The sequence below is a fragment of the Tyto alba genome, unplaced genomic scaffold (genome assembly GCF_018691265.1).
Source record: "Tyto alba isolate M040663 unplaced genomic scaffold, T.alba_DEE_v4.0 Super-Scaffold_23, whole genome shotgun sequence".
Taxonomy (NCBI): domain Eukaryota; kingdom Metazoa; phylum Chordata; class Aves; order Strigiformes; family Tytonidae; genus Tyto; species Tyto alba.
In genome coordinates, this window is record NW_024881297.1 from 20,254,709 (window position 1) to 20,268,060 (window position 13,352).

The window sequence follows — 13,352 nt, forward strand, 5'->3', positions numbered from 1 at the left end:
TGGAATTTTCTTCTTTCCTTACTGTGTAAATAGAAAACTATAACTATATAATAAGGGATACCTCTTTTATATGTAAGTCTGTATTTGGAAAGACAAATGACAAGTTACTTGACTGTATGTTGGTTCAAATTTTATTTCCTAAAATGATATCCTGCAAAGCTGAGTGGTTTGAAAGAACTGATGCACTTTGTGAAAAGATTTAATGTTCTACATTGTAGTGTTATTTAGATCTTGAAAAGAGAAGATCCCTAAAATTTAATGCCATGTTTTGTTGAATTTTTGTACAACAGCAGCACACTGAACAAACACTATGCTGTTAATGTTTTGTTACTTAGCATTATGTTTACTCTTTCAAGTAAATCAGCATTCCTTGAACTAGTTTCAGCTGTTTTCTAATCTTAATTTACTGCTTCTCATTTTTTGTTTTGCTTCATAATATGCCAAAGTCCTCATGGGCCCTAAAAGCAGTAGATCAAGAAGTTACTTAATTTGGTATCTTGTAGAGCACAGAGGCATATTCTACTTCATACAGCAAGGCACAATTGCTAATGGTTAAAGATAGTTTCTGTATCTGCTTCTCATATTTTTACACAGTCCTTTCCACTGATAGTAATGAGCTTTGAATCAGAACCTAATTTAGCAATTTTATTTTAGGTATTAGATAATTTCAATATTTTTTTTGTCTGCAATTAATTAACTCCCTTAGTGTTTTATACAGTAATTCTTTCAGCAATTCCCACAAAAAAGTTTTTTAGCTAGGTGTCTAATACTTATAAAATAAATGTTTTGAGTTATCTTATGCCTGCAGATATGCTTTGTTTTTGTTTTATATATGGGAGCCACATAATTTCATATAGTCATTGAACAGTTAGCTCTTGTTCCATTTTGCATACGTCAGTTTACTATTAGTATCTGTTTTCATGGTTTAAATAAAAATTGTATTTTTTGGTAAGGTGGCACTTTAAAAGAAAACATGTTTTTTCACATGTAGTTTGTATTAACTATTGTTCATAATGTGACAACTGTTAAGAGTTGCTAGGCTCCCCAGTCCATATTCTGGATTCCTGTAGAGAAGGGCTGCAGGTTGTCTACTTAACAAATTTGTACCTGCTTTCCTCCTGTCCCCTAAAATGTGTTGTAGAAGTTGAATATATACAAATGGCTTATACCTCGTATTTTGATCCCACACTGCCTAGAAGTTGATAGTGTCTACAGGCAGGCCACATTACTGCCTTCCTCAAGTCTTGGATGGCTAGGTGGACTGATATATTCTGCGATAAAACTATGCTAATTGACTTCCACCTGTACAGAGCAAGGTTGCAATCCTACAAGCATGTTATGTAATCCAGGTGAATAGCTTTAAATTGCTCCCTCGAGTATGGGAATAAACTGTGATCCCATGAGTATGAAGCTAGAGAGTCAGTTATTTATTACTTTATTTTGTACCAGGCAGACAAGTTGTATACAGAGATAATATAAATAGTTGCTATCCCTGCACTGTTGTTACAGTGTGAGCAAAGTGCAGACCAACAAAGATTATCACCGGCACACTCAGTGATGAGATGAATTTGGTTCACTTAGTGATACAGTGTGCTGGTTGACAAACCTTCTGGCTGGAGACTGTGTTACTGGACACTTAGGGGTTCAAGAGTTTCTGAATGCCTAGCTCTTACTAAATTTAAGCTTTTTTTTTTTTTTTTTTTTTTTCCCCCAGCTCCACTTGTTGTTTTTCCCCTTTCAAAGTTTTAAAACTGCTTATCATATTCTGGCTTCTCAGAATGCAGAAACGTTTTGCAGTAAAATGATTCTTCTTTTAGATTGTGTCTTACGTTTACCCATACTGTTGTCAAAGGCTCTCTGTAGCTACTGCTGCAAATATAATTGTTCTGACTAGGTGTTATAAAGGCATAATCTGCAGCTTTTGTCACAGTTTTTTGTCACAAAATTGTATTGCGTTTATAGCTGAATTCGTTACCCTTTTTGTCTTCCCAAAGTTTTACCTTTCACATTCCTTTAAAAAAAAAAATAATCCATGCATTGTCATGTTTAAACATGATACTTATTTTAATTGCCTATGGAATACTTCTGTATTTCTGACTTCCTGTTTATCCCTACTTTTAAAAATATGGGGTTGATTCTCTCTTAATGCTCTTTGCAATCAGAAGCAGCAGACTGCCAAAACAGCCAAAGTAAAAATTCTCCTCTCGGTTAGAGGCAACAGTGTTGTTCCAGGCAGTTTTTGTCTGGTTTCCTAAATGTATGGCATGATTGATACAAATTATTAACCCAAGTCTTGTATGCCTTTCACTGGAAATAAGATTATTTTGTTATAAATACATCTTGGCTTATTAGCAGTGTTGGGAAATATTTACAAATGACTTAAGGTGGGGTTGTATTTGGAAAAATAGATGTCCTTAACAGCATGGTACTTCATAGTGCTTCACTGAGGATTTCAGAAGTGGCATTTACTGGGAAACTGTACTTGCTGGAATTCACAGATTACACAACTTGAATATATCAATTACATTTATTACTTTGAAAAAACTTAAGTACAGCTGTTTGGTTTTTTCCTTCTTGTTGGTTGGTGGACAATCAGTTTGTAATGTGCTGCCTGCAGTACTAAATTACTTGGGACATTTGCCTTCTAATCTCTGTGTCTGGAGGGTTTTTAAAAAATGTCTTTCATTTTAAGATGGCTATTTGATGTTTAATCTCTTAAATATTATATGTCATATGCATTATGTCATTGTTTAGTAATTTATGTGTACTTAATTTTTCCAAATTGAAAATAAACTAATTTTGGAGCATGTGTATGAAAATTCAGATTTTCAAAGATAAAGCTATTTACTATCTTCTGCACTGAAATGTGCTTTGGCCTGTGTGTTTTCTTAAAAAGATATTACTGACATACAAAAAAATAATAATCCTAAAAATATACAGGCATGAGCAATATTCATCCCTACCATGACCTTGGTAAGTAGGCAGTGGGTTTTAAACTTACATGATTGAAGGATCCCTAACAGTTTTCCAGTGGAGGCACAGAGTCCTATGCAAATTGTTCAAATATGCTGAAAGGGGACTTGCTTTTCTAAATTCTCCTATGCAAAGCATTTATAAGAGAACTGCAGACTCACTGATTCTGTGGACCCTTGCTTGAAAACCACAGGAAGCAGTGGTATTAATGCACAGATGAGAATATTTTTTTCCACTTACTTGGTTTTATTAGATGTTTATAGAGCTTTACTGAGAATGAAGTACAGAAAAAAATCAATTTCTATGATATCTTGGAAAGTTTTCTTGTTATACAACTACAGAGATCATTAGGCTCACTTATAAATAACGTATCCATATCCTGAAGCCTTTCTTGATAACTACAAAGTATTAAGATCATCCCAAAATATTTTAAACTCCTGATTCTAAAAGCACTCAGGAAGGTAAGGAATGTTACCCACATTCATGATGATGTAAATATGATTAAGTAATTTGGGCATTTATTCTTGGAAATAAAGCTAGGTGTGTGCTGGAGTGGTTTAGAAACAATGTCTACAACATCAATTACTGTAGATTGAAGAAACTGTCATTTGAGAAACAAGAAATCACTTACTAGCAATTTATATCTGTAATTCCCCAAAAGCTATAACCTGAATGCCTACACAGAATCTTTGGTGTGAAGATAAACTAGTTAGCAGATAATATGGAGCTGTAGGAGAATATGCTTTTACTACATACCATTTGCCCCAGGTAATAAAGAAACAAATGGGTGTGCACAATACATTAATTAAAATACAACCGCTAAACCTTAAAGGACAGGTAGAAAATAACATGGAGTGAACTACTTTAATATCAAACATTTCTTTTTGCCTTCTTTTGTTTCAGGCTAACTTTATTATTGTGTTACAGTACTTTTGATAATGCCGATAGGCATTTGAAGTCAAGGAAGACTTCAGAGAACAGGGTCAGATTTCTGGCAACTGGGAAGGAAGGTGGAGCTGAGGCATACAAAATTAGACACCTTTCTTTCATTTCTTAATTGTAGTAGTTCATGCAAGTTTTGTGTTGGGCATCTGTTGAAGAATCATCACGCGAGGAGGAAGCTCATGTCTCTGTATGGGATTAGGACAAAGACTACATATATAAAATAAAAATACCAATCAGTCTAATTTTGAAGCTGAAATGAGACTTCCGTAGTAGGTAGATAATTGTGCTTGCTTTCTGCACTAGAATAAAATTCATGATGCATCACCTGTGATGTCTGCAGATCAAATACAGTACATCATAGCCTATGCTCATGCTTATTTTAATGCTAGATTAAAACTGAATTATGTGGGAATATATGACTCGGATCAAGAGTTAAAAACAAAGCAATTTTAGACAACACATTCTTGACTTGAACTATTATGCTACCGCCTATTTTCATTTTCACCATTAAAGAGGAGGCATTTTGCTTTTGTCATTAATAAATATAATTAATAAAACCACAAAATACAAGTATTTCTCTTCCTCATGGGCAAAGAAACACATAAACTTACATGGAATGTTTTCTCATTTATATGATTTACTTGAAGAAAAGAAAAAAAGACATGAAATACAAATTGAGCTATTTACGAAGTGTCAGAAAATAAGCCCTACTCAAATGGCCCTTGTGAATAACTCAATGGTTGTAATTTCACATTAGGTCTGGCACTGAAAACGTAGCCACAAAATATATTTGCTTAGTAAAAGATATATATTTTCCCATTTATTTGTGCATTATGGTGAACTTAGCCCAGCACAGAGAGCCATCCCAAAGCCTCTGTGCCACTCAAGTCCTACTTAACCCCTGTTTTAGGAATTTAAGTGGAACTGAAGTGGTGCCTAAGACTTATGTGAGGTCTCCAGGCAGGTGTGATTTTAACTTTTAATCCATCTTTCCCCAAAGTCACTGGCATTGTGCTATTGCCTTCCACAACAAAATCATTAGGTACATAGTTACTTTTAATTTTTTTGAGCTTGGAACAAGAAGTAAACATTTAAAAGAGGAATAAAGGTCACGTTTTAGAATTTGACCTTCAATCCCTGAAGTATTTCTTTATAGTGTGAATAGAAAGTCCTTCCTGTGGAGGAAAGCTTTCTTGTGAAAAGTTAAGCTTGCAGTTTGGTTGTTAAAGAAAACTTGAAAATAGCCAAGAATAGCCTATTAGTGCGAGTCCTCCATTTCAAATACTTCTGCTTCAAATAATAAAGCAACCTTTGCCTCCTTTTTTTTAAAAAAAAGTAATACGAGCATTCAGACAAGATTTACATTATTTCTTGGTCTAAAAAGTTATTTCATTATTTCATGAACATGGTTTGAATCAAGAATTAGAGTTCTTAATTTTGATCTGTATTCAAACAGAAGTCAGTAGGGCCACTTAACATGTTTAAAGTTAAATGTATGCTTACGTATTTGACTGAGTTGTGCCAAAAAATTTGCACTGACTTTAAGTCATACTTTGTCTTCAAAAACTGTTTGCCTACCACTGTTAGAAATAGCATCTCTAATAAATATAATTGGACAGGGTTTAATGAAAAACAACTATTGTCTTTGTCAATCTACTTTTTTAGTTAGTTTGAAAACACTTATTTTACAGGCAGTTTACTGTTTCCATCCAGTGAGGCCTTGTACAGTTTATTTAAATATTTCATGGCCAGAAAGGAGACAAAACCACTTAGAACATGATTATGAAATAGGAAGTACTGGAAGGAAAATGGGAAGGCAAGTATAATATCCAAGTGACTTCAGCTTTAAAACTCATTTGTTAAAACTGAATAGTTTTTGAGTTGTTGCTAATGCTTTAAATGATTTCTATGTCTAAATTATGTCAAAATGGGGGAAAGAAATTTGAAGACATCTAGTGGTTATTTTAAGGAAAGCAATTAAGAGAAGAGTTACATATCTTGGCTTGAAATATTGTTGATTGCAACACTAGCAGGATTAGGCCACAGGAATTCAGATACTTGATAGCTGGCATTTTCTATTAGGCAAGTTTGGATTGAATCCGCCTCCTGACATGTGTTATCAGTAACTACTGATTTGAATGAAAAATTAGCAACACAGTCCACACAACTACTGAAACATTACACATTGTATATATGAAAGATTTATGAGGAATTTTATGGGGCATTATTTGCTGTTTCTCTGAAAGCTGCTCATCACTCAGTACATTTATGGTACAGTAATTCTTATACATTCTTTACGCAAGATAAGTGAGATGCAGTATACTGTCACTGTTGCATCCCAGTATTACTTTTGTGCTCTGGTTTTGCACCTTTTGTCCAAAGATACCAAATACTTGCTCAGTGACCACATTGGTATGGTCTTACATACGTAGCATGGTTACAAGTGTGAGCAAGACAATTATAATCTAGCTGTTACTCTTTAAACATCTTTACTGGTTGTTAGGGGATTTTTTGAGAAGTATGCTTTGTGTTTTGAAGATGTCATAGATCAAGCAAATATGGGTACAATAAATTATTTAAGATTTCCAGTGTATGAGTAGAATACTAATTAGTGTCAGGTCAGCATGGTCTGATACATATGGCCCAGGAAACAAACCAAGGTTCTCTTCAGATCTTAGACATGAGGTTGTCTTCAGGTCTACTTGTGCCCTTCTGCGTGACCTGGCTCAAGCCACGTTGCTTGCTTGTGCCTGTGCTTTCTCACCCTGTGATACCTATTTTTGTTGCCTATTCATATTGAAAACTTCTTGCTTTAGGGACAGGTCTACCTTCTGTACAGTATTTAACAAATTAGGGCCAAAGAGGCTTAATTTCTCTGAAGTTCCCAAGTTCTCACGTAATGCAGATAATACGTACTTGTATACAAGTGATTATAGAGGGGAGGATCACACAGTATTTTTTTTTTCTTTAAATGTTTTACCTGCCATTGTATTTTTCATCCCCTTCTCATCCATACCAAAATTCCTCTCCAATTTTGTCATCTGCTGATGAGGTCACCAGTCAAATTCAGTAGTCACTATTGTCCTGCTCCTTTGAAATTGTGTTTTATAGAGGAAGGACTAGATTTGGCTGATAGAAGTGACTAAAAAATTGGTTACTTCATATTCAACTACTCCTGTTTATGAACTCTGGGATAAATTATAGCTTTCTCGAGTGGAGGCTCATACTGCAGTAAGGGATCATAGTGCTGTAAAGGATACGTACAGCTCATGAGGAATGGATGCTGATGCCTGCAACTCCTCAACATGCAGTGATTGCTATGCTGGGGTGGAGAAATTGCATTGGTTTTAACTAGTTGCGTATGTCACTACAGATCAGTATCTGTTCCTGTTTAATACACTCCTGCAACTTCTAAACTTACTTCTACAGCAAGGATCTAGTCCTTCCAATCAAATCTCGATTGCCAATGCTTACTGAAAACAATTCATATGAATCGTCACAAGTGTTTGTTTCTTCCTGTAGTCCTTTCAAAATGACATCTTAATCATACATAGCACTTGTTACTAATTTCCAGTAACCTCACTTGTGGTTCAGTATGTGTCTGATATCAGATATCTGTTGAGCTAATTCTGTGCTGAGAAAGTGGTTGTGTTAGTAATGATATTCTTCTTGTCATGCACTGTTAAATAGAATTGAGCGTCAACAAACAAATGCATGTCAACACTTTGTCTGATAGATTTTAAATAGAGTTAAAATATGTTGGTTAATGTGAAATGTTAGTTCTTCCACTCGCGTATAACTGTGTGAGTAAAAGGAGCTAAATAGTTTCCTTGTTAGAAGAGGCATTCAGTAAAGGTCAGTGAACACTGTTCTTTTTCCAGCTGAATTTGAACAGCTTTTCTGTTGCCCAAATAAAAATGCCTACATGGTTTGAAGTTGAAAACCATGCTTAAACAGTATAATTAAAGATTTGTTGTTGTTAACCTACAGAACTTTGAGAATTGCACACTATGTTGGCAAGTTACTGGACTATCATCTAAGAGACATTAAAAAGGACATGGCTATGTTACTCATAATTATCCAGCTCCACATATAGTTCTGTTCAAAGTGCTTCATAAATAGTGCAGATACCTAACAAGTAGTCAGTTCTTACTGAAGAAATGTAATTACTTTCATATGAAAGATTTTACAGTTATGTTCCACATCCCTCAATAACCTCCATAAGATAGAGACATGAATGCTTATTTTACATGATAAAAAGGCAAGAGGGTAAAATGTAAATCATCTCATGGCCACAGTTTGAGAAATGGTATCAGAATTCAGAATACACTGTTCTTACTGATTACTATTATTACACCATTAAGGCCAGGGGACATCATTACACAACACTCTAGAATAAATAAAATGGCAAGTTTCAACAGAGAAATAAAATTTCTGCTTTAGCTTTTGCCTTGTCCACAAAGGGTACCTGATTCTTTCTCTGCCTCATATCCTATATCAGCACATCCACGTATGTAAATACAGTGTAAAACTGAGCTAAGTGAAATTATAGCATTTTATATTCTCTTTTCCTCATGTGTAAATTGGCAGTAAATCAGATTGCTCTACAAATTGCTGTCACTCAGCAATAGTACAAGTTCATGTCTGTGCATTTTTGAACATGCTTAGACAAAATACAGAGCTTCCTACGCCTAATCACTTGCTAGTTCAAGAACACTCTCCATCTGATACTAGGTTATTACAGTTACTTTTAAATCTTATTTTCTATTAATGACAGTCCTCAATGTGCACAAATCAAGTCAGCACACATAATCATGAAACTGGGTCAAGTCACAAGCCTTCTTTTAAAACTATTGATTATTCTATATCTATCTTACTGTGTTTGAGGCTTTAAATGAACCCAGCTTGCATTTTCAGGTTATTTTCTGCAGCCTTAGGGCTAAATGTTTACAAAAAGCTAAAATTTTCAGGTAATTCCTTTTCTTGAGGAAGTTAGAGTAAAACAAAAAGAACCCACATATAACATAACACATATGATGACAAGAGTTATCAGCACTGATTTTAGAGGTTGTACTGTGGTTTTGCAATTTAAGCTTTTTATTTTTCTTAAGGATACTTTTGGTCATTTTCATCACAAATTTTTCCTGTTTTCTCATTCAGTTTAATAAATGAAAATTCCAAATGTTATCAAATGCTAGCTTCTTATTTTGACTCTCATTGAAACAGCTTTTGCAAATGTGATATTGCCCTATGCAAACTATATTATGCATTTCAGTTATATATGGTCACAGCTCCCACATTTAATATTTATCCTGTTTAAGTACTACAAAATAATCTTGTAAAAGCTGAAGTTCGAATAATATATTCATTGTTCTTTATGATTCTTCACCGCAAGAAACATTTGGATGAGCTAACTCCACAAAAAAATATGTATCGGTGCTGTAATAAAGAAGGATCATTGATAGTTTTTATTAATATACTTAAAAAGCAGAGCTTACTTCCTTTAAAAATAAGTAACTAAGTAATGAACCAAAACTCTTTAATAATAATAATGGAATTTCATTTTGTTCTCTGGCATCATGTTTCCAGTAATTGGACTAGTTTTAGATTGCTGGGAAATTTATAATAGCTGTTGATTGAGGTATATTATTGCTACAGCAAGCACTGGTCCAGGAGGTTCATGGAAAACATAAAAACATGGAATGAAATCCTAGATACGGAACTCAAAAGGCAAAACTCCCACCACCTTAATTGTATCCAATTTTTCATTCAGTGGTTTTGGACTCTGATCGTAAGAAGATTCACAGATATCCTGAGTGACCACACTGACAATTCAGCCTTGAAGATCACTGGGGCTATAAGGCTATAAATGATATTAAACATGTAGGTAAGGTTTTGTGTGATCAGGACCATAGTACACAGACAGAAGCCAAAATAAAGAATAGTCTATCATCCACATATTTGGAGTTGCACTGGTGTGAATAAAAGACGACTTTGGTTTTACAGTGCTACACTGAGTGATATTTACCTCAGTCAGACATAGTTTTTTAAGGGGAAAAAAATTACCAGGTAGCTCACACTGAAGTGGAATGGATACAGTAACATAATGACTGGGGTTTTTTGACAAGGTGCTCCCTATATACTCACACTATTTCCTAAATCAATTGAATTTTTCATAGAAAGTTTGCCTACAGTTGAGGTCTCCAAATGATATGATTGCAAAATCTGAAAAACTCTTTTAAACTTTCCTTTCCTAATAGAGGACAAATAAGTTTCCTGTTGTGGATTGCTTACTAATAAAAATAATATTGGTGGACTTTAAATTTTAATGGATTACGTTAAATTAATTGTTATTTGCACTTGCAGTATTTCATTCTACAACACAGATGAAGCTTTCTGTAAGGAAAAAAAAGGCTATGTACTGTGCTTTTCATATTTAACATATACTGATGCATGTAACAGATCAGCAGCTGACTAACCTGACTAATTTCCATGGTTTCATTCAGCTTCACTCTTGAAATTCCTGTGGTCTTCTGAGCAAATAAAAAAATCCCAAATTTAAAACATGACCACCATGAAAGGTTTCCAAAAGATCAGACTTTTTAATAGGATTTTTGCTGTTCATAGGCCCATATATTATGTAATTCAGAAAAAAACTATTCCTTCCAAGTGTAGATCATGTGCTGTGAAGAATCCTCAACACTGAGTAAACGAAATAAAAAGCCTTGTATTTACCAAAAAAAAAAAAAAAGAGGATTGTGGAGAAGGAAATACTGTAGTGGTAAGAAAGCATACTCATGTCAGTGATGTGATGGGTGCTTATGGATAATTCAAGATATGCTGTATTTACTGAGGGCATTATTAGGGTTGGCATTCTAGTGCTAAGTTAATTTGAGAAACAGTTAAATATGAGATGTGTGACTTTTTAAATTAATAGTAAACTTCAAAAATATAATGTTGGGGGTATTTAGTATTTTGGGTTGAGTTAGGCAATGAAATTAATCTGCAAGGAAAGAAAACAGTCTGTTTTCATGCATCTCTCCTGTATTTTCATTATTTTGAAGGGAGTTGAATTAGAAATATCCATGTTTCTTTCTGACAGTTTTTAAGCAAAACTTTGGTACCTTGAGTCAAAACAGCATTTTTCACTAACTCTGAGGGAGCAGGGGAAGTTAACTTAAATATAATCTATAGGTGACATAAAAATAAGAGGGGTTGCAGGTGATTTAACAGAGAGAAATAAAGTTCAAAATGATATTCTTTAAAAGTTATAAATGGTCTATAAAAACAGAATTAAAACAAAGTTTTGTCTTCATGTGGCTACATACGCATCTTATGTAGAAATCCAAATCTTGGGAATGGGCAGGACCAGAATTATTCAAGTACAAAATTATGGTGTAAGCTTCTGATCTTCTATATTCTGAAAGCCACAGCGTAAGCAGTCTTCCTCTGCCCTATTCAGGTATTTCCTTTAGGCAGAAATAGCTTCCTTTTTATGGGGCATAAGACATCACTGCATAATCTAGGCTAAGTGCTGCATAAAATTGAAGAATATTCATACAGAGGAGCACTGAAAGTGCACTGATGTCCACTGTATGAAAGGGTTTAAAGTTAGGGTTTAAAGTTAGCCTCTTCGCTGTGTCCTCTTCAAATATGCATTAGTTCCTGAGAATTTTTAACTTACAACAGTCACTGTATTTTTATTTTTGTTTTACAGAGAAATGGTTAATGCATGGTTTGCTGAGAGAGTTCATACCATCCCAGTCTGCAAGGAGGGAACCAAGTCCCAGAGTGAATCCTGTGCTTGTCACCAGCCTTCCTGTCCTGAGACCACCAACTCTGGGACGCCAGCAAGGAAAATCTCTGCTTCTGAATTTGACAGACCCTTAAGGCCTATTTTTGTCAAGGACTCAGTAGGAGCAGTAAGCTTCCTCTCTGGCTCTGAAAAGAAGGAACAGATGCCTCTGCAATCTCCAAGGATTGAGACCAGTGCAGGGGATCAGTGCTCAAGACTATTAGAACTTGTGAAGGATATTTCTAGTCACTTAGATGTCACAGCACTTTGCCATAAAATTTTCCTACATATCCATGAGCTTATAGCAGCTGATCGCTATTCCCTGTTCTTGGTGTGTGAGGATAGCTCTAATGAGAAGTTTCTTGTAAGCAGGCTGTTTGACGTGGCTGAAGGCTCCACCCTGGAAGAAGCTTCCAACAACTGCATTCGCCTGGAGTGGAACAAGGGCATTGTGGGACACGTAGCAGCTATAGGCCAGCCTCTGAACATCAAGAACGCGTATGAGGTAAACCAAGAAAATTTATCTTGAACAGGTCTTGAAAAAAAAAAAAAGCTACATTATCAGCTGTTGTAATGTTGCCATTTTAGTATATGTATTTGGAGCTATATTGACCTATACCAGTCAAGATACAAACCTGACACCATGGTTTTAGTTATAATACATGTATTACAGATACATGCATATACAGAAACATGTAGCTGTGACTAATGCTAGAGGAATGCTAATATCAAATTATATAAGTTTGACATTAGCAGTCAGATATCAGCCCCATCTTAACCATCTATGTGCACACCAGTATTTGCATTTCTAGCTTTGGACACTTAAATGATTACATTTCTGCTTGTATAAAGATGTAAGATACTTCTGCACCAAAATGAATGAAATCGCGATGTAATTGTCTGCAGAACTGGAGCCCTATAATTAAAAATGCTTTGGAGAATTTTATCATACCTAAGGCACAAAGAGTAGAAGCTGAATGAACAAGAATGGAATGAGGGTTTGAACTGTGTAGAAGTCTCTCAAATGAAGTGATACTTTGAGTTATTTAATACAAGGCCAAATGAAAAAAGGAAGAGAATCTCTTAGTCTCAGTTTAACACCTCTTCATTCCAGGCTCTTTGGATATGCTGATTTTGTGCCTTGAATTTAGGGATAATGGAAGTTTTAATGAATTACTTGATTAATTAACTAATTAATAAAGGCATACAACAGAGCTGAAAAATAATGCTTCTGATTGATCATCTCAATTAATCTGAGCATGTTTGCAGGATTAGGTAACATTACCGAATAGATTTTTTTAGGAGCAAAAAGGAACAGTATAAATTTCATATTGTTTCATTTTCAACAAACACTTGTTTGCTGCCTCAGAACCTGACTAAACATTTGCTGACTACGTTTTTGCAGCATCAATTACCAGAGAAAGAACAGTAGCTTTTAAAAATAGTCTGATTTATTTTAGTAAGATTTAAAAAAAAAAATCAGTTTTGTAACAATATTCAGCTGATAAAATGAAACAAGCAATCTCTGGTAAAAGCAAAAACACTAATCACATTCATGAAACTTTGTTCCTCTGTGGCCATATGTCTTTCAGTGTATTTCTGTAATTTCTTCTTCATTAAAGATAGGGATGGTTAGTTC

General features: G+C 34.7%; 1 protein-coding gene across 7 annotated transcripts in view; it reads left to right on the top strand.

The window, feature by feature from the left end:
• The window catches only part of PDE5A (phosphodiesterase 5A), a 78,089-nt gene that overhangs the window by 11,161 nt on the left and 53,576 nt on the right, over positions 1-13,352 (top strand). For all 7 annotated transcript variants that reach the window (XM_032997651.2, XM_042796318.1, XM_042796319.1 and 4 more), the window contains exon 2: positions 11,636-12,218. In XM_032997651.2, coding sequence (XP_032853542.1) covers positions 11,636-12,218 — 583 coding nt within the window. The remainder of the gene's footprint in view (positions 1-11,635; positions 12,219-13,352) is intronic.